Source organism: Akebia trifoliata, chromosome 13, assembly GCF_017979445.1.
Source record: "Akebia trifoliata isolate Shusen 1 chromosome 13, ASM1797944v1, whole genome shotgun sequence".
Taxonomy (NCBI): domain Eukaryota; kingdom Viridiplantae; phylum Streptophyta; class Magnoliopsida; order Ranunculales; family Lardizabalaceae; genus Akebia; species Akebia trifoliata.
The window spans coordinates 30,313,442-30,327,959 of NC_141387.1; the positions used below are offsets into that span (position 1 = coordinate 30,313,442).

At 32.2% G+C, this 14,518-nt stretch overlaps 1 protein-coding gene across 1 annotated transcript; it reads left to right on the forward strand.

Moving 5' to 3' along the window:
* The first annotated feature begins 9,780 nt into the window (after positions 1-9,780).
* Positions 9,781-13,799, forward strand: LOC147388268 (uncharacterized). The gene is made up of 2 exons (XM_086421341.1): positions 9,781-10,140; positions 13,029-13,799. Exons 1-2 carry the CDS (start codon positions 9,827-9,829, stop codon positions 13,513-13,515), a joined length of 801 nt encoding a protein of 266 aa, XP_086277467.1. The 5' UTR covers positions 9,781-9,826; the 3' UTR covers positions 13,516-13,799.
* The last annotated feature ends 719 nt before the right edge of the window (positions 13,800-14,518 follow it).

The window sequence follows — 14,518 nt, forward strand, 5'->3', positions numbered from 1 at the left end:
TCTTCTTGTGTATTCAAGGTTGTTTTTCTTGGATAAAAGTAAGGTCCTTAATTGGGTCCAACAACCCAGTTCGGTCCGCCTACTCGAAAAAAGTATAGTTGGACTCAATTTTCCAACCATTAAATCTGGGTCGGGCTAGGGCCTAACAAATGTGCACGATTTTTTGTTATTTTTTTATAAAACCCAAGCCCAATCTGACACTGGAACAATTGGGCTTTGGGCTTAGCCAACTTAGACTTGATATGAGAATAGGGTTAGTCTAAGGTACAACCTACCTTTACAGGGAATTAGGGATGAGTTAGGGCTCAACCAAGCTTGACCTCTACCTCCCTATTGACAAATCTTTCGATAAAAGATGGTGATCTTCTTCCTTTATCATGCATGTCTATATTTTCTATTAAATAAATAAATAAATTTACAAACTATTTAAATGTGGAGAGTAGAGAAGAAATTGTACAAAAAATATTTTGCTTAAGAAAGTCAATTTGAGATTTCACAGACTCCCAATTCAACTAATCGCATGAAGTTGTATGTATTGAGCATGATTTTTAAACTCGTCCGAGACCGAAATGTATCGCCCAAGTTAACTTGGTATTAGAGCTAAACGAGACCAACTCACAAAGTCATTTTTTGACCGAGATTTAGGACTCAGGTTCAATTTTTTGATTTACCTCACGAGACATCTCAAATGTATCGGAAAACTTGTTCGAGATTACTCGATATCGGAGCTGAACGAGATGAGACGTGACATCGAGTTTACAAACTATGGTATTGAAGGCATACCCAATGTAGAAACTACTCATGTTTGGAGTCATGTGATTTGTCTACCAGGATTTTGTGAAATCTCGTAACAACTTTCCTGTGAGCAAATAAATTCTCAAGTTGTGCATAATTACAATTCTAATTAATAGATATACTAAATATAATTATTAATTTTGAAATTTGAAATATTGGAAATCATTTTTAAAATTTTAATAAATATTAATTCTTAATTTTAAATTATTAAAAATAATTTTTAAATATTTAATTACTATAAATTGGTACACATTGGATAGAGAACATGATTCATTCAATTAGGCACGAATTTTTGGATTAGTCTTTAATGATTATAGTAACAGATATTTCCCTGATTATGTAAACTACATAAATTGATACACATTGCATAGAGAAATTAAAATTTCCATACCCATTTTTATTATTATAAAATAAGTAAATGTATTCCTATGGGGTGGGGATAACCTTTTCTGTTTATTCATAATGGCACCTCATTCATTTCATATATACCAATTTCTCTCTACACTAGAACAAAGTAGGGAGAAGGATAGAGCACTAGACAAAGAGAGAGGTGGGAGGAAGGAATAGAGAAAGAGGGGCTACAAAAGTTCTTCAATGGTGTATTAAAATAAAAATTTGGTGTGGAATTAACATGTTTCCTTTATAACATGATCATAAAACACTATCTTACTTATTTTTATTTTTTGATGTTTCAAAATTTTTGAACAACTTCATCGTGAGTAGTTTGAGAAAGGGATATGAAACTATTTATTGGCACCCCAACTTTTACTTATTACATCTCAATTTCTTAAATTATTTAATACACCCCAATTAAAGATTACACACAGACTTCAAACATTTCAACGGTTTGGCTCAAATTATCATTTAACACACCACAATAAGGTATTCCATTACCCCCATCGTCCTTGGAAAGTAGTCACTACCTTAGCCATAGGCATAGTGACAAAAATCTATGATTTTTTTTTATAAAGTTGCAATTAAATCATGACTTTTTCAAAAAGTCACGAAGTTTTGAAAAAAAATCTTTGATTTTTCAATAAATCACTACTAACCATGATTTAATAAATAATTTTTAAAATAAATCACAGTTTATTTTTAGTTTTTTGAATTTTTTAAATGTTATTTTATCATTTAGTATATAATATTAATTTTTATAATTGAAAATGTTATTTTTGTTTTTAATATATCCAATGTTTTCCAGACTTTATCGATTTTTCGCCTACTTCTTTCGAAGTTTTCTATTGTCGAATTATTCCCAAACCCCGACTTTGTCATTATGGCCATAGGAGATGTATTTTGACCAATAGTTACATAAATACGTGTTATACTTTGCCTTTTTTGGATTGAGAATAGTATCTGTCGCTTGTTGTTTCATTGGTCTAGTTCAAAGGCGTGCATGGTTTGTTCAACATTTATAAATTGGCCTGTACGGCAATGAAATTGTACATTAAATGAAGTAAAAAAATTAAGATTGGAGTTTTGGTTAATTTTTATTAATATATAGGGTTTTATTTTAGTTGTTTAGAGCTCATCTATTATTTGAGATACCCCTGTGTTTTCAAACTGATTATGTATGTCCCTTGACCTCAATTGAACTTGATGACTAATAAAAATGACCTAAATACCCTCATATTAAACATCTAGCCAAAACCCATTGATCCCCCCACCCATCCCAAAAAATAAAAAATAAAAATATATATATATATATTCATTTAAACTCCCACAATAAATTACTTTTAACTAGTTCAACCTTGTCTTCAACGCGTTGTAGAGAAGTCTTGTTTCACTGAAAAATCCATCATATTCTACCTAGCAAAAGCCATTTCTTCATGATGTTTGAACGTTGATAGAGATAAAATATCAAGGTCGAAGAGGAGGGGAAATTTATTACCCCTAGAGGCAGGAGATGACGAGTTTTAGAGAGAAAAATTGAAAGTTTTATACTAAAGGTTGAAGAATAATTAGAGTGCTTAAGTTATTTTATATTACTCTTCAAGAGTAGAAAAATGTCCAATGGATAGGGCTTAAAATGGGTTGAATACAGTCCGGATATGAGTATGTCCATATCCATATCCGACTATCTTTTTTTCGGATTCATATCTGGATCCGAATTTGACTCAGATCCTAATAATTAAAATCATATCCGAACCATTTTACTTTTATCAAATCCTTATTTGGATTCGATTCGATCGAATTAATTGATTTTGGTTGGTTGGGTCGGATAATATCAAACCATTTAAGATTATTTTAAATAAAATTATTAAAATGTGGTCAAATAGTGACTTGAATTTAAGACCTCTCCATTTTAAAGAAAAATGTTGACCTCTACACTCAACTATTATTGGTTGATGGAAGATAATTTAAAAAATATAAAAATACAACTTGCAAAGTAATATATCATTCAAATCTTGACGGATATAGAAATGAATCCGTATTCGACTCGGATCATGGGACATCAACCCATATCTAAACTATATTTTAATTCAGATATACTTGATTAGATCAAACCCACTAATTCGGATTCAGTGCACTCGGATTTCGAATAAAATCCATCCCATTTTAAGCCCTATCAATGGAGTATGTCATCAATTTAGAAACCTAGGGGTATTTCAAATATTCATCAAAACATGGAGGGGTATATCATCAAATTGAAATATTCACTTTGATTTGTAATCAAAATGGAACTTTTTTGTTTAATTATACTTTATTTTGTAATCAATGATAAAGAATTTCTTCTATTTTTATATATATATCCTTTCAAAATCTTTAGAAACACTAAGGTGTTGTTAATGTGTACATAGTGACAAAGTTGGGGCTCGGAATAAGTTGGGAAAAATAAAAATATAAAAATATAAAAATATATTGTTAGTCAGACAATGTGGAGGTGTATAGTTCATATATTAAATAAAATTATGAATTTTCATGTTATAAATATATATTAGTGAACATAATATAAAAATATATTTTTAATTTTTTTTGTAAAAGGTAAATTCCAAAATAATTATCAAAAATTTTAAAAATACAAAAAGTGTTACATGTCTTGGCACAACTATTACAAAATGTTATCAAATTGTTAACATTACATAATAGCTTTGTCAACATTAACAACACTTCAGAAATGCCAAAAACTTTTATAATTATTTGAGAATTTATCCTCGAAAGAGCAACAAATTTTTGGTGACTTTTTAAAAGAATTGGAGAATTTTGTTACTATGCGTGTAGTGTACTGTCCTTGAGGCTTAGAGATTTTGTATCACAAATCTTAGGTGTAAGCACCTCGAGATTCGTGTTGACAGTTACACCCTCTCAAACAGCTCAAAAGAATATGCCTTTCATGGTACTAGTCTTGAAAAAGAGCTAAGAATATGCCCATTGTATCACACATCCTAGGGTTTAAGGTTCAGTGATTTTGCATCACACATCTTAGATAGAAGCGCCTCGAGATTTGCATCAACAGGCAAACCATGTAACAGCTCAAGAGAATATGCCCATATTATGCTTTCATGAACTTAAAAAAAAAAAAAAAACAAAAAAAAACAAGAAACGAAAAAAGACTAAGAATATGTCCATGGACTTGTTGCACTTTTGTTTCATTCTCATGTTCAAACATTATGGTCACCTTTTCAATTTTTTATTTTAGTTTTTTTCTTTTTCTCAAACAAAATTCTATTTCTAAGGCCTTAAGCCCTTTCTGGAAGCTTATAAATCCTTTTAAAATAGATTAATATTGAAGTGACCTTAGTAGGGGACACATGGGAACATTTTGACGTGGTGGTGTCTGCATGCTTATAGATGTGTTTTCTTCGAGATACCAGTAAAATCCATCTACAGACATGTGCACGCCATCATGTCAAAGTGTCCCCAATTGAGATCACTCTATCACGACTCTTTAAAATATTATCTTAACTAAAATTTCTACTATCAAAATTGATAGAGATTTGTTTTCATCATTAAAAAAAGAGTTGTGATAATCTGACTATCTCACGTGGTACACTTAACGATTCTCCTGACGTGACAAGTTTGGGGAACTTTAAATCTATACACTTTGGGATATACGATTCCCTCAAGATACTCATTTTTATAGGGAAGTGCAATTTTGCATCCTGGGGCGTACATATCCATGGTTCCTAAACTTGTCAAGCTAAGAGTATCAATTGAGTGCACCACGTGGGGTTGTCAGACTATCATGATTCTATATATATATATATATATAGGGTCGGGTTATTACGACACACCATTTTGTCTTATATGACTAAAAATGTTTGGAATGGGCTGATTTTTTGTGAGGATGATCTCTATGGTGAGAAGATCATCCTTGCCAAAAATCAGCTCATTATGAAATTTCTAACCCCATGTTTTCAAGTTGAAAAATTTTAGACCGTCCAATTTTTGTAAATCAATTTTGATGGGGTTGGAAGTTTTGGAATGTGATAATTTTTTGCCAGGATGATCCCCTCATCATAGAGATCATCCTCACAAAAAATCAGCCCATTCCAAACATTTTTGCCCATATAAGACAAAATGGTGTGTCGCAAAGGGGGTCGTAATAACGCCATCCATATATATATATATAGGGTCGGGTTCCTGCAACACACATTGCGACACACATATAGACAACGTGTTTGTCTTATATGGGCAAAAATGTTTGGAATGGGCTGATTTTTTGTGAGGATGATCTCTGTGATGAGGGGATCATCCTGACAAAAAATCATCCCATTCCAAAACTTGTAACCCCATCAAAATTGATTTACAAAAATTGGACGGTCTATAATTTTTCAACAAAAATTGGACGGTCTAGAAGTTTCATAATGAGCTGATTTTTGGCAAGGATGATCTCCTCATCACAGAGTTCATCCTCACAAAAAATCAGCTCATTCCAAACATTTTTACTCATATAAGACAAAACACATTGTCTATGTGCGTTGAAATGGTTGTTGTTTGAACCTGACCCACATGTATATATATATATATGGTGGGGGTTCGTAGACACATAAAGCTATTCATAAAGTTACAATGTTTTTGTCTTATATGGTTAAAACGGTTCGGAATGGGCTGATTTTTTGTGAGGATGATCTCTGTGGTGAGGGGATCATCTTTGCAAAAAATCATCCCATTCCAAAACTTTTAACCCCGTCAAAAGTGATTTACAAAAATTGGACGGTCTAAAATTTTTCAACTTATAAACATGGAGCTAGAAGTTTCATAATGGGCTGATTTTTGGCAAGGATGATCTCCTCATCATATAAATCATCCTCACAAAAAATCAGCCCATTCCAAACATTTTTATCCATATAAGACAAAATATATTGTAGCTTTATGTGTATACAGATCCTAATCCATATATATATATATGGAAATGTTCAGCACCCTAAGTTTTACCACACACTTTAACAAACGTTTTTTGTCTTACATGGGTTGGAAGTTTTGGAATGGGCTGATTTTTGGTGAGGATGATCTCTATGATTAGAAGATCATCTTCCCCAAAAATCAGCCCATTCCGAAATGTTTAGCCCCATGTTTACAAGTTGAAAAATCATGGACCATCCATTTTTTGTAAATCATTTTTGATGGGATTATAAGTTTTGGAATGAGCTGATTTTTGGTGAGGATGATCTCCTCACCATAGAGATCATCCTCACCAAAAATCAGCCCATTCCGAAACTTCTAACCCATGTAGGACAAAACGCGTTTGTTAAAGTGTGTGGTAAAACTTAGGGTGCCGAACGGACCCATATATATATATATATAAAGAAGTAACTCTATTCTAATATGAATTTTGTTAAGGGATGCCCTTAGGGCATCCTTAAAACGCAATAAATATGCTTTGGAATAGGCATTAGAGGGTATTTTGGTAAAAAAAATATTTTTAAGAGTATTTTTGGTACAAAATACAATTTCCCAAGTGTATTTATTGTAACAAGACCCTTATATGGAGCCACTTTTACATTTTCTTGGATGTATTCATATGTAATTTAATTTTTCATTTTCACTAATCCACCTCAAAATCTGCATCTCTACTAATAGGGTGGGGTGTCAATGGATAATTAAAAATTTGAATCCAAATCGCAAGTATTATCCAAAAATTTGGATATCAAATTAGAATTTAGATCATTTTTTTTAATTTTAATATTTGAATATTTTTAGATATGAATTTGGATATTGAGTTATTTACTTCAATAATACCCAATTCGAAATATTTTATAAAATATATTTGTATTATATATGTATTAAATATATTTTAAATAATTGAAGGTTGAATCCAATTAGGGGTGTCAATGGGTCGATTTCGATTCGGTTCGTAACGTTTTTAGAATTGGATCCATCATATTTTTCTGACTTCAGTTCTTGTCAATTCCAATTTTAAAATTAATAGAACTAGAATCACCAAAATTTACGAGTACCCATCGATTCCAATTCTTAATAAATGGATAAGAAGAAAAAATCTCGAGTAATGATTGCATTCTATTATAAAAAAAAATGCAAGTTTCTGTTTTTCATCATAAATATAAAAAAGATATTAGTTACAAATTTATGAAAAAAAAAAAAAAAAACATTCTAAGAACACAAGACAACATCAATAAAATCATTAATAATATAATTATAAATTTTTGTTTAGTAAATATAAGTTAACTTTTTTTCCAAAAGTTAAAATAAATCTTTTTTGAAGTGATAAACTTGTAAGGCTGGATATTTTAAATTAGAATACGTAGTCTATATGAAAATATAAAAATAGTTACATAATATCAATCAACTTTAATAGGCACACACATTTTCAATAATCTATAATATGAAACAAAATAATAAAATCAATCAGTTTTTGGGTAACCATGGATACCTATCGGGTAGAGCCAATTGGTTTTGGTTCCAATTTAGTTCGATTCTTTTAGACTCGACTTTAATCAAGTATTGAAAATAGGGATCCAAAACTAGGATTTTTGGTTCTGGTTCTGATTTGATTCCGATTAAAGGGGTATCCATTGACACCCCTAAATCCAATAGGCATGTGACAACATGACAACTTATGGAATTGGATATAATTAATATTTGGATACTATTTGAATTCGATTGACTTACCAGACAAATAAAATATCAGATAAGTTAATTAGATTTGAATAGATTTCTTAATTAAGAATACCCATTGAATTTCGAATCAAATATGAATATCAAATATATCATTTTTGGGATTTGAATCATATTTGGATCCTAATATTGAGATGTGGTAAAGACTCAATACGAAGTGTTAGATTTGATGCTTAATGGACTGATTTAGGTTCGATCTGATCCTTATCGTATTGGTCCCATATCAACCTTAATCCTATCCCAATCTATTGAGAGCTAGGGGTGTCAATGAATACTAATTGAATTGAGTTACTCATATATCTCTAGGATAATTTTATGAGTAACTCTATCCTGACTAATTTAGTAAGATTTCAAATCTTATTATGGATCATTGAGCTCACCTTGTGATATCCAAAAACATGATTTGATGCCATACGGATGTTGAGGAGAAATTTCTATGATCTTTAAAAATAAAATAAATCATTTTTCACATTAAATTTTAATTTTAAATTTAAGACTTCAGTGGGAGTTTAGTAGCTATCCATTTTCAAAACTTTAGATCAAACCTCTTTTTTTGTTTTTGTTTAGTATCTGAATATTTCCATGAAATCTAAAGGGTTGTAATGTTGGATTGCCGATTTGGTAATTCATTTGAGCTCAATGACATTTAGTAAAATTTGAAATCTTGTTAAGTTAGTAAATAAGTGTTTCTCTAATTTTATTGTCTTTTCTTTTCTTCTACCTTCAAAGAATACCCTTAACTTTATGAATTTTTTCTTGTACCCCCTTTCTAAGAATGTTCATTCAACTATATATATATATATATATATTACTTTTCTTCTTCTCCCTCTTTCAATGATATCCCTATAATTTTCTCATATTTTCTCTTTTTAAGATAATTATAATTTATACATTCTCTCACATTTTATTGGATCGAGATATAGTTGATTCAAAATCAATTAGATCTGTGCGGTCAGAATTCGGTGAATGGTTCTGATGAATTCAACCGTACTGATCCGAAGTCGTTTTTAGCATTCCCTCCTCGCGACGGTGTGGTACCTGCCAAAATCACTCCGACGCTCAAATTAGAAAAATCCAGAGATAGTATAAGAAAATTGGTTAGATTCTAATCTCCTCCAAAAGATCATTCTCAATAGTACTTACTGTGTTATTTATCTCCCCTAACTCTTCATAGGATTTACCCCTCTGCAGACTATAATTATGGGATATCTACTGACTCTACAGAGTTGTTTACCTAATCAGAATCTCTTGGATTCAACCGTACTTAATTGTAGAGATCTCTTTCGGGATCTTTAGGATAAACATACACGCATCAGTCTTATGATTTTCTTATGACTTGGCATGCCCTGCTTGACAGACTTAGTCTTGCTTATTGTTATGCTGTCCTGCCAGTCAGACTAATAAGGTCCTTGCTCTGACTTGCCTTGCTTGCAGGACAACGCTTGCATACTGATCTGGGTCTGGTACCACTCGACCGGTTTGGACATGTGTGCAGCTTAGATTTGTACACAATTATTTACTTTTATAAGATCTAATCCTTATCAAAACCTTAATCATCAATTAGGATTTAAGTAATGGAATAAGTTGAATTTCATGTTTGATATGATCCATTGATAATCTTATCCACTAAATTTAGGTCGCAAATGAAATTCTCTTTCTTTTATATTTTAGATTTTTATTTGCTAAATTTAGGACTTTATATGAGCCAAATGCTAATCGTAATATGAAGTTGTTTGAATGTGTTATAATGCTTTATAATGTTGAGCTAATAATTTGAACCAAACTTTTGTAATATTAAATGGTGTGTTTAATCTTTAATTAGGGTATGGTACGTGGGGTGCCAATAGCAGCTCTATTACTTATTTATTTTATATTTAATTTTTAATTCACACTCAGCCATTAAAAACTATCTTATAGGCTAAATTTATTGAAAGAAGAAAGAAAAAAAAATATGGCATCTCTGCTACCAAACCTCCCACCCTATCTTCTCCTTCAAACCACCAATTCATCAAAAGATAAACTCATCCACCAATCAATCTCTCTTCCGAAACCCATTCTCTCTCCTCTTCTAATCTCTTCTTCTTCTCTCACTAAACTTGAAAACCCACCAACTGTAAAGAGTGCGCAGGATAAGAACCTCCCAAGTGCGCAAGATAATAATGAGCAGAAGAGCGACTTCTATGTTAATCTAGGTCTGGCTGTACGGACTCTCCGTGAAGACATGCCCTTGTTGTTCTCCAAAGATCTCAATTACGACATTTACAGGTAATTTTATTGTTCTGATAATGATGATTTACCAGAGTTTGAGTTTTTTAGGGTTTAATTTTGATTTTTTTTTTTTAAATCTTGGTAGAGATGATATAGTTTTTCGTCACATAAAAAATTCGATGTTTTTTAGATTTTTTAGGGTTTTAAATTTGGTGGTTGTTTTTTTTTTTTGGGGAAAATAGCATTGGAATTGGAAAATATAGATTAATTTGGAATTTTGAGAATTTATTGGATTTTAGGGTTTGAAATTCCCTAAAATCTGATAATTCCTTTTTTTTTTTCTTAAAAAAAAGAAAACTTGGGATAGATTGGATGATTTGTTCATTAATCCTTTCTTTGTAAGAACAAGATTAGAAATTGGAGAGAAAGAAATGGTGAGTTGATTTGATACAAGTACAACATCCTAAACCTCAAAGAACAAATTATTAATTTACTTAAAAATCTGAACTATTTTTATCAATCTATATATACTTATTCCACATTCCCAAGCAACAACTAATAATAATGGATGAATTAGAAATGAAGCTTATTACTCACCAATTATTGCCCACATAACAACAAATAAAGACCTCATGTAGTAGCAAAAGAAAAAAAAATGAGGAAAATATCTAATAGAGGGTCTTTAAGTCCCTCCAACCTTGCCCCCTCTCCCAAGGTAGGAAAGCCTCAAAATTTTGCTTTGAATCGTACCCTCTTTTAGTCTTTTTCCAAGATCCATATTCTGTTGGAATGTTTGCCAACTTGATAAGCCAAAAAGGGATTGCATGGATGTGCTTATTGTTTGGATCATTTAAGGAGTTTATGCAGAATAATAATTGTGAAGAATAGTAATTGTGAGGCAAGCACTGATTTTTCACTTGTTATTTGATGATGATATGTTGGTATCATGGTTTTAAAACTTGTTTTGAATCTCGCCCATGAACGAGACCGAGTTGTCTTGGATGAGTTTTCCGATACGTTTGAGTCGTCTCGTTTAACTATGAGAAAAATGAACCGTGGTTTTAAATCTCGTCCAATATGTTTGACTTGTCTATCCATCCCGTTGGTGGACGATACTGAGATGTATTGGATGAATCGTCTCGGTCTCGGATGAGATTTAAAACCACGTTTCATATTTTTTATATTTCTTTAAATCAGCTCTGATTCCTTTGTGGGTTGATATGTTGTTTTGAGTTGGTTTTGGAGCTATCTATCAATTTGACACAATGGAAAGACTTTGGTGTTGGATCGGTTCTCAATTTATCTCCTCTAGGTGAGACCATGAGATTTGATATGAGCTTTTTTCCCTTAATCTATTTGGGAATGCTCCTTGAAGAGGTCCATACAGAAGCAAAGTCATAAGGGCCTAGTAATAAAAAGAGTGGGGAGACGTCTTGGGGTCTTGGAAGATTAGATTTCTGTCTAAAAGTGGGGAAATGACTTTTTTTTTCAAGAGTTCCCTTGCGAGTATTATGTCTATTTTCAATCATTATTTTCAATTCCAAAAGTGATGAGCTAAAATTGGATAAAGCTCTTCTGTGATTTTTAATGAAGTGAAGTGGACAACAAAAAGTTTCACCTTGTCAAGTGGAAGGTTATATTCCCCTAAAAAGAACATTTGAGGTCTGAGTGTCCACAATATTTAGCTGGCTAACTTGGCTCTCCTAAGAAAATGACTATGGAGATTTGGAGTCGATGGTCTGTGGAAGAAAGTGATCCAAAGCAATTATGTGGGTGGACGATCGAGGTTGGAAGACCTGTGCATTCTGTTCTTCTTGTGTCTCTGGGGGTGGATGGGATTCTCAAATGTCTCTCAGATTTTGCAAAGGAATTGTGTTCAGTGTTGGGTGGGGGCAATAGGCTCCGCTTTTGGGAGGATTCGTTGTGACCAATTTTCTGATTGATTCTTTGGTATTTTGGAGGTCATTTTGACCTCTTTAACTTTTATTTTGAATATATCTATTTTGTCTTTCTTTTCTTTTTTCTTCTAGGAGGGTCATATTTGTTGACAAAACACCCTTCAATTTAAGAGCACATACCTTGTCCCAACGCAGGGTGATATTTTTGTGAATCCTTCTTGTTGTTCCATAAAAGCTCCTTAAATCTTTTCAATATTCCTTTCTATTGAAGATGGAGTAGAGAACCATGAAACAACGAATGTTGGAATACTCACCAAATATCTTTTTATAAGGACCTTCTTACTACCCCCTTTAGATATAATATATCAAGTCTCCCATGATATTAATCTTCTCAATGAGTAGAAGCCAAATAGTTTTAGATCTATAGTATGCCCCTAATAGAAATCCAAATAGAAGGTTGGCAATCTACCCATCTTGCAGCCAAGGATCTGAGTAAAACTCTTATTTTCTTATTCATTAAAAAAAGAAAAAAAAAATTCTTATTTACTTCAGTATCTCTTACTCTGAACAACATTTTCTTATTCAGATCAACCATCAAACCTAAGGACCTTTTCAAGTTGACATAGAAGATCCTGCAGATGACCATAAATAAATTTATATCATGCAGATTTGTTATCTTAGAACCTTCCTCACTAAAGAGAAATGCTTAAAGAGGATATCAATGAATTCATTCATAAGTCTTGGACACTTCTGATTGATATATGAACAACAAAGCAACACAATTCACCTAATATCGTAGCAAAAGCAAAGCAAGGAACTACTAATAGATGATCATTACAATATGATATTTTGAATTATGAGAAATTCCTGTTCTTTTTTTCTTTTCATTTTTTGGCAAAGATGATATAATTTTAGCTTTAAGGCCCGTTGAATACTTACATCAGAATTGAGATCTACATATTGATTTTGGATGGTTAGAAGAATTTAGGTTTTATACTAGTAGAGTACTAATCTTTGAGATTTTAAAAAAAAAATAAATCTTGGCAGAGATGATATAACATTTGTAGACCCATTGAACACATTTACCGGAATTGAGAAATACAAATTGATATTCTGGGCATTGCGTTTCCACGGGAGAGTTCTATTTCGGGAAATTTCTCTTGAGATCTTAAGGATTTGGCAGCCTTCGGAGAACGTTATACTAATCCGATGGAACTTGAGAGGTGTGCCAAGGGTTCCATGGGAGGCAAAGGGGCAGTTTCAGGGGACATCAAGGTATAAATTGGACCGAAAAGGGAAAATTTATGAACACAAAGTTGATAATTTAGCATTTAATTTCCCTCAGAGACTGCGACCTGCAGCTTCAGTGCTGGATTTGGTTGCTGCATGCCCGGCAAGTCCAAATCCGACGTTCTTGTGGGGCCCAGTGGATGGGTACTCGTCATCGTGGTTGGATTTTTATCAGGCAGTGAGGGTAACCTTGGATGGCGAAGTGTGTTCGCTTGGACAAGAAGGGTTGATTACTTGTTCGTAATTATTGGTGGCTGAGCGAAAAAAGGTTATTCTGTATGCCTGTTCTTCTGTTTTATGTATTAGTACAACTTGTATCATAATATATATATAGCACATTTCTTAAAGGAGTCAAAAAGGGGTGTTGTACATAGGCAGGGAGGCTGAAACAGATGGATATATTTGGTGAGTCTTTTACACTTAGTACATGTATTCATAGGCAATCTTTTGTTAACGCTCATAATAAAGCTTTTATGTGTCTTATTCATTATGTTAATTTTATTTTTAAAGATTCATAATTGGGTTTCATGGATTATTATCGGTAGCTCTTCTAGTTCATTATCTTTCCAAAAATAGGAAAAAAAGATTATTAAGAACCTTTGTTCATTTTCCATTGTTGAACTTTGTTTGTTTTTAGATTTCTGAATTCAAATGCCGGTATACAGACACCATCACGTAGTCATCCTATTTAATATCTCACTACCACGCTTTGCTTTTTATATTTTCTAGCTAAGTATCATTTTTTTTTCTGTTTTCAAATCATGCCAAATGTAATGAAGACCTCTTGGGGAGGTGGGATTGGGTTTTTAAATCATGCCAAACCAATCTAATTTCAATTTTCTGAGTCTTTCCACTTATCCATATAAAGGGATCTTCATCACTGTTACTTTTTAATCTGATTATGATGTCTCTTGATTGCCCAACTATGCTTTTTTTTCCCTTTTAATTTGATGATTGGGATTTGTTTGTCACATAGAACTCTTGAAGCACATCTCCAATTCAACATCTAGATAAGCTTAGTTGGTAAAGTCTTTGGGTAATGATACTAGCGACCTGGGTTTGAATCCCACCAGCACCGAGTTATTGAACTCATTAAAAATGAGTGCTCCTATTGACACCCGAACTTTTACTTATTACACCCTAGTTTCTTAAATTATTTATCACACCCCAATTAAAGATTAAAACACTCTTCAAACATTACAAAGGTTTGGATCAAATTATAATCTCAACATTACAAAACATTGTAA

What these genes read in the sequence shown, in the direction of transcription:
- LOC147388268 (XM_086421341.1), top strand. Translation starts at nt 9,827, where the DNA reads ATGGCATCTCTGCTACCAAACCTCCCACCCTATCTTCTCCTTCAAACC. An exon ending in CTCAATTACGACATTTACAG is followed by an intron (nt 10,141 to 13,028) that starts GTAATTTTATTG and finishes AAATCTTGGCAG; the next exon opens with AGATGATATAACATTTGTAG.